Here is a 7,619-nt window from a genome sequence, read left to right on the forward strand (position 1 = left end):
TGCTCCTCAGCACTGGGTGGGACACCTGAGGGGCCTTACCTGAGTTCCTAGCTAGGAGGTCTTCTGAGATTTTTTCATCAAGGTCTTGAGGGATGTTTCTGGATGTCTGGCCTGTGGTATTTTAAAACTAGTTATCCAGATATGTTGACTTCCAGTATTTCCTCCTGCAGTACTCACCAGTAAGCCCAAATTTTCCCCAAGTCAGTGTGGAGAGCTTGCCCTGGAAGATTTTTCCATCATTCAGCCCTGACTGGAAATTTCTCTCTGTTCATTGGTCTGAGAGCTAGGAAAACAAGCAAACAAACAAACAAAACAACAAACCCCAACCAACCCACCCACAAAAGGATTAGTTCAAATTTTCTCTCCCCTTATTTGAATGTCTTGCTCCAAGTTGGGGCAGAGTTGGAGAGCATTTCTTGTGGTCACACCTCCAGCAGACGTGGTGCTCCCCATGTGCTGCTCCTCTCCTGAGCAGGGGTGATTTGTTCCCTGGGACCAAGGGCTGACTAAGGCCATAGTTCTTCTGTGACTTCAGAAAGACAAATAAAAGGCTGGGCCCAAGGCTGGCTCAACAGACATTACAGATGACAAGGAAACCTTTCCTGGGAATTGAATGAATTTCCAGCAGGCCTCAGCTTCCTCATTCACACCACCTGAAATCAGTCCAAACAGGACACGGTGGAAACTACCCCAAAAGGGCAAAATTTTCAGTCCTGTTCTTGAACAAGGCTGAGCAGAAGAGCTGGGAGTTTCACCCCAGGTATTGGACACAGGAAATTTGCAATGCTTCAGGGTAAATTCTTCCCCTTTTACCTGTAATTCAGTCCTTTTTATCACGGACCTTTATCATTAAAAGTCATAGAAACTATGACATTGTCTTAGAAGCATCTGAAGGAATTGATTTTTCACACACTCTGACACCAAATCTCGGGGTGGAGTCTTGGCAGCTCAGCAAAGAAAACCAGGCAATAGGAAAGGATGGGGCTGCAGCTCCCTGAACTACTGCTCCCAAGAAGCCATGGCAACCCACCAAGAAGCTTCTGGAGATGCAGCAAGCCCAGGGTTAGCTACCACATTCATGGTTCTTTTTTATTCTCTTATCACAGCTCTGCCCTGAGATTCACTGAGTTAACTACACCAGAATAATCTACAGTGTGGTCTTCATGCAAAGAAGACCATCAACTGGGTGATGCCTCTTTATCTGTACTTAACAATAAATTAAAACCGATCAGCATAATTTAGATCTGAAAGTCAGTGGGCACAGGAGGGGGTGGTTGCTCTGTCCCTGTGATGCTGACACCAGTCGCAGAGCTGCAAAGAGGACTTGTGACAAAGCACTAAACCATGGGGAAGCACTAACAGGATCCCTTGGCACAAGGATTCCAGCTGGTCTTAGCATCCTCAGCCCTAAGCACAACAGGTTGGGGATCATTTCACATCTGTGTTCCCACAGATGTCTAGAAAGGAACAAGGCATTTATTTTCAGTTTAAGAGCATTTAAGTCAGCTGGATGGGTTGACTTTGAACTGACATGTTCTCAGGGCTGGTCACACGACCACACAGCCTCCCCTTTCTCACCCAGCTTTGCTGCCCAACTCACTTTCACAGTGATCTGGTCATCTGGGTTTCATTCACTTCATCCACCACCACCCAGCCATCAAATAAGGAAGAAAAATGGTATTGACTTTTGTTATTATTTATTACAAATTAAATTTTGCAAATTACTGTCTAAAAAAAAATAATCAATAGATTTAAATAAATATACAGATTTCAGGATGCTACATATGGCAAGTGTGCAATAAGTCACTTTGAGGTGGGACATTATACACACAAGGAGATATACATAGTATTTTACAGCAGTAGTTTTATTTTAAATTACTAAGCTCACATTAAACCATGTGCAAAGTTTTCTCTGGAACAAACCCTTTCAGGATTTATTTTTTTTTTTTAGAATGATTCAAACCTTCAGAAGGTCAAATATAAAAAAGTTTCTCTGCAGCTTTGGGGACCAAATGATCAATCTGCTGTTTCACTGACAATACAATCCATCGGTCTCATTTTTTCCCCCTCCAGGGCATCCAGCAAAATCAAGGAAGTATTTTATATGTCCAACAGCCACAGATTTTGGTCCACCACCAACTTTAAGCAGCCTTTTTTAAATGCTCATGCGTGATACTGGATTGGGCACCAAGAGGTACCCAGCAGTAGTTTCAGGAGAGCAATTCTGTATCTGCACAAACCAGATGGCTGCTGCAGCCATGGTTCCTAATAGAAGTTAATCTGCCCAGGCAAACACGTGCATTTTTGATACAGCTCCAGAGCCTTGAGATTGTGTTTGCCTACAAGATTGGTTTCTAGGTCCTGGGCTCAGTGTTCTTCCCAGTTATCCCTTCCCTCCTCCAGGCCAGCACCACTGCACTGCTCCAGGCCTGGGGAAGCAGCTGTGATCCTGGCATGGCTTTAAATCCAAGACTTTCTCCTACAGCTGTGCAGACAGTGCTGTGCTCTCTTCTTAGCAATCCTTTTCTCCACATCAATCCCACTTGGCTGCCCCTCACCTAACACACCCCCTATTCCAGATACTCTCCTCCCAGTGACAGGCTACCCATATCCTGGTCACTTATTGAATAAAGTTTGACTTGGGGACCTGATCTGAGCGAAGCAGCAAAGGAAGCCTTTGTGTGATATTTTCCCACCATCCACCTTCTCTACTCCCAGCCCCTCCTTTCAGGCAAAGCTGTAAGCAAGTTGGGATGCCAGGTTAAGAGCTGGGAGTCCTCCACCGCACTAAAAGGTATGGCCAAGGAGATGAGGCAGGTTCACAGCAGTTAACTCATCCAGATGAGCAGCTCAGCCCTGCCTGGGATCCTGGGGGGCTCCTCCCCGAGCCTATGGGGGGCTGCATGCAGGGGGCTCCTGAAAAATGGCAGGGCCCCCCCTGAGCCCCCATTCCTGCTGCTGCCTTGCCTGGGAGCAGGGATCATGCTTGGACTTGGTGCAAGCCCCAGTGTAAGCAAACTATCTATCCTCCACCTAAACAAGAGCCACTTAAGGATGGCCCTTCAGGGAATGTCTCAGCCAGGGAATGCCACTGACAACTCCGCTGGCTTTCATGCTTCTAGATGATATATATCATTTTAATAAAGATTGGGAGCTGTTTTACCACGGGAGCCTCATTCATGCACACATCGCACTGTCTGACAAGTAAGAGAGAAAAGTGCAAAGGTGGGCTTGGGCAGGTCCTGCTGGAGGCAATTTATCCCTGCCAAACCACCTCTGAGTTTGGCCAAGCTGGAACCACATTCACATGGCTCCAAGGCAGAGCAGACCAGGCAGTGAAGAGGCTCAGGGCTGCCAGGGCCAGCACTGCCCAGATCCACCTGCTTTGGAAGTAACTCAACCTCACAGTAGGGGGCTGACCCTCTGTCTAGGGCCCGGGTGCAGAGTGAAGCTAGCACTCTACCAGCAAGACCCTTCTCTGATCCAAAAAGGCACAATTCAGCTCCACAACACATCTGTGACTGTATAGAGAGACAGTATTCCCTTTACAACAGTCTCTGGAGTACACACGCAGTACTGGTTCACGCAACAGGAGCATGGAGACTTCCACTTCTTTCCCCTTCCACTCAGGGCCTTTCCTTCAGCTCTAACTACCGACAGCAGAGGTAGCGGCACCCACAGAACTCCAAATTCTTCTGCTGAACTTGGTTTGCACCTGTTTCTTATCTCTTCTTCTTCCAGATGTTTTTCTCCCAAGGCAGAACTGTTGGCTGCGCGTTCCTCCCGGAACGGTGCTGGTGCTTGCCAAGCCTCAGCCTGGAGACAGCAAGGTCCCTGTGAACAGAAGAGACATCAGGGTCATGCTCCACTTCATTTTCCTGCTGCTCAGCAGCAGCTTATGTTAGGATACTTATCTAGTCCTTGCCAAGGTGTTGGTTTTTTTTTTGAGGCAGAAGATGGGGAAGGAAGTGGGGCAGCTTCTAGCTGCTGCTGTACTAAGCCACAGCAGAGACCTGTCCAGCCCAATATCCCCTTCCCACCAGTGGCAGAGGCTTCAAGGAGCCTTTCAAGCAAGGCATGACCCAAGTAATGCCTCCCCAGGTTGACCATTCAGAAATTGTTCCTGTTGCCTCTGATTTAACTGCCACCAATGGACCAAGCCTCCTTTGATTTCCCAACTTCCCTTAACTCATTCACACTCCTGGAACCCACAGTTTCTTCCAGCAGCAAGTTCTACAACTCACCAATTTGAGGGGAGAGAAGCTGTGTCACAAAACCTGTTGGACAATCAATCATTGTCCTGCATGATGCCCTCCCTTCCCACCTTCTTGTACATCAGCTATTTGCCTGTCCCATATCAGAGGAACTTCCCATTCCAATCAAGAAGTACATTTTTTCTCTAGTTTTGGAAGGACACAAGCAAGCCTGGTTCCCTCAGCTGTTAGCCTTTAATTCTACAGAGTGCAGATATAGTTGTCTCCTTATTTCAAGGGAGACAAGAGGGGGACACAAGGTGAAGTCCAAGTGGCAACTGCAGCCCGGGGTTACAACTGCAGGTTTTTAAAGTGTTTATGAGGGAAGTCGAGAGCAGGTTTCAGTGTTGTGCTCACCTGAGAGCTCTCAGCAGGCTGTGGTGGGAAGGCCTCTGTGGAGCCTCCACTGATGCTCCAGAGCTCCCTGGCAGCTTCAGGCTCTGAAGGTACCTAACGAGCAAGAGGAGATGCATGAAGCACTCACACCAGCCATAAGTATCAGGGGGAGTGATGCTCTGATGTCACCAGTGACAGATGAAGACAGTTGAAGGGTTAATTGCAGCTATTTGAGAGCTATTTATAGCTCACTTTTACTTCTATCCTTGCTTTATTCACAGTCATATTAAATCATTGGGGATTTTAAGTATTGCCTTGGCATTAAATTAATGACAGAACTCTACAGTGACTTTGCTCCCCACCTCCCCACACTGGAAGCACTCCTACACTGCTGGCTGAAGCAAGACAGCTGAGAGCCCCTGTGTGCTATACAAGAGTAGGGTACAGAATATTTTGACTTCCCAGTCCCAGCAGTCCTGGTCTCCTGCAGCCTCTCCCACCTGAGTCATGCAGAAGAGACTCTGGTGTCCCAAAGTTTCACACCCTCTGCTTGTCCCTCTCCCAGAGTGCTGCCACCTCCTCCTTCCCACCTGGCAGCAGGAGGGATGGAGGTAACATGACCTCATATCAGCTGGTAAAGTGACTATTCTACAACAAACACCCCAGTCACCCTTGGCCGAGGCCTCTCGAGAGGGGTTTGGAAGCCACCAGACAAGTTCCAGCTGTTTGCGAAGAGCCATGTAGGGAGGCTGGAGAGATACTGCAGCTCCCAAGCTTTGTCTGCTTGGGCAGCCCCCAGGGACAGCTCCAGGACCCTTGACTTACCCAGGCTTGGCCAGGCAGAAGGTGGCACAGATGCTGTCCCTGGAGAGCGTGCACTGACACCTGCTGAGCGACCTCCTGCGCCGCCTGGGCGGGCTTCCCAAGCCATAGGGAGCGGTGTGGCTGGTAAAAAAACACAAAAGAAATCAGCTATGGAACCAACTTTTGATTAGCCAACAGGTTTATAACACAGCCCTGGGAGGCAGCCAAGCCAGTGTCAGGATAATAAAAAACTCATCTATAGACATAAGGTGAAAAGGTCACTGATAGGTCTAAGCCTTTATACTCCAGCTCCTCTCCCACCTACTGTTTTCCCCACCCTACCCCTCCCAGGGAGATTGCTGTACCAGTATGTGCTGGGTTGCAAGTGGAATTTTCTCTCAGCAGCCCAGGCCCCTGTGCAAGGGTTGCCACACGGGCTGGGTGAGCTGGCAGCTCACCTGTGTGGCACAGCTCAGGAGGAGCCTGGCTGCCCCACTGCACCAGCCCCAGTTTCCAGCAGCAGCAGCAGCCAGTTGTTTCTCCAGAACGCAGATGCCAGGGCTTTCCCTTCCCCCCATCTCCTCCCTCCCCCGCCACCCCCGGGTTTTAACACGCAGGACATAGTACAAATGAAGATGTCTCGGGGCCATAACAGGTTCTTCTGATCGCAGCATGCTTTCAGAGCTGTTAGCACATTCCCACTCCATCTCTGATCGCAATCTCCTTACTCTCCCAGAGGGTTTAGGATTGGCAGTGACTGCAACTATTCTCTGAGCAAGCAGAGAGTTGTAATTGCACGTTAGCAAGCAAGCCTGATTATAACCACACCTGAGCACATGTGTTTTGCTACAGTGTGATGGCCATTGGTCTGAAACTGCTCGGCAAAGCTGCTGTAGCATTCTTGAGGGCAGGACTTGGCAGGCAGAGGACGCTAGTCCAGCCCAGCACTGCCTCGTTAGCGGTGCTGGCGGTTGGTGCTCAGGGTTACAGCTCTCAAGTGGGCAGAGGAACTTTCTGACTCGCAGCTCTGGGATCTCGGTGCTGCTCTTGGCTTGCAGAGGTACAAATCTCAGAAAGATGCACCCAGGAGGAGGCAGTTCCCCCGGCTTTCACACCCCTCCCCCGTGGGTTATCCTGAAATTCCTGAGCAGAAGAAGCACAGCTCGTCCCTTTGTAGATGCTGGAAGTAACTCGCAAAGCTCTCCGGGTCAGGTGCTGCCAGAGCCCTGCAGCGCTGGGATGTTTTCTCACCCTCCTCTAACCTTACCCCATCCTCGATCAGAAAGGACAGTCACTTACTCATGGTCAGAGCCACCCCCCACCCTCCATAAAGCTCCGTTCATGCTCACCCTGGTGTGTTGACCCAGATGATATCAAGGTGACAGAAGTAGATGCATTCCTTATCCAGCCAGCTGTTGCAGGAGCATCGCTTGGTCCGGGGGTGCACAGCAGCGGCTGCAGCCAGGGGGGACTCCAGGGGAGGAGGGTGGCCCATACCTGCAGCAGAAGGAGGAAGGGATGAGTCGCAGGCTGGGTGCCTGTCCGGGGTGTCCCCTCAGCAGTCACACCTCAGGTGAGGAGCAGGGCGAGTTGGATAAGCAGGCAGACGGGAGGTGCAGCCTCGTGCGGGCTCATCAAAGACTCCTACAAGCCCGGCAGCCGCGGGGGCCACCCCCGCAGCGAGGACAGGGCGAAGCCACCGCGCCGTGCCCCCCAGCAGGCAGCCAGCCCCCGGGCAGCCCCGCTCCCCCCGCCCAGGGGGCTCAGACGGGTCCCCCCGCAGCGCAGCCCCCCCCGGGGGGCCCGAGCCCCTCTCCAAGCAGGGGCTCACCGTCTCCCAGGAGGGCGCAGAGGGCGAAGGCCAGCAGCAGCACCCCCGCGGGCTGGCTGGGCATGGCCGCGGCTCGGGCAGGCTGGGGTGGCTGGAGAGAGTTGGAAGCTTTGGGCTTGTTTTGGTTCTTGCTTTTTGGTTTGGTTTTGTTTTTTTTTTTTTCCCCTCTTTTTTTTTTTTTTCCCCTCCTTTTTTTTTTTTTTTTTTTCCTCCTTCTTTTTCCTCCTTTTCCCCTCTTTTTTGCCTTCTTTCCACACCCTCTCCCGCTGCTCGCCGGGGCGCGGTGCCGGAGCCGCAGCCGCTGCGGAGCCTCTGGAGCCGCAGGGCGCCCGGCAGGTGCTTTATAGCCCCGGCAGAGCCCGCTCCGCCCCGCTCCGCCCCGCGCGGGGATCCGC

The 7,619-nt window shown here is 51.2% G+C and overlaps 1 protein-coding gene across 1 annotated transcript; it reads right to left on the reverse strand.

The window, feature by feature from the left end:
* Positions 1 to 1,767: 1,767 nt before the first annotated feature.
* EDN2 (endothelin 2) lies at positions 1,768 to 7,362 on the reverse strand. The gene is made up of 5 exons (XM_051637925.1): positions 7,225 to 7,362; positions 6,743 to 6,890; positions 5,415 to 5,534; positions 4,611 to 4,703; positions 1,768 to 3,834 (listed from the first exon to the last, which is right to left on the reverse strand). Exons 1-5 carry the CDS (start codon positions 7,286 to 7,288, stop codon positions 3,723 to 3,725), a joined length of 537 nt encoding a protein of 178 aa, XP_051493885.1. The 5' UTR covers positions 7,289 to 7,362; the 3' UTR covers positions 1,768 to 3,722.
* Between the last annotated feature and the right edge of the window lie 257 nt (positions 7,363 to 7,619).

This window comes from Apus apus, chromosome 21, assembly GCF_020740795.1.
Source record: "Apus apus isolate bApuApu2 chromosome 21, bApuApu2.pri.cur, whole genome shotgun sequence".
Lineage (NCBI taxonomy): Eukaryota > Metazoa > Chordata > Aves > Apodiformes > Apodidae > Apus > Apus apus.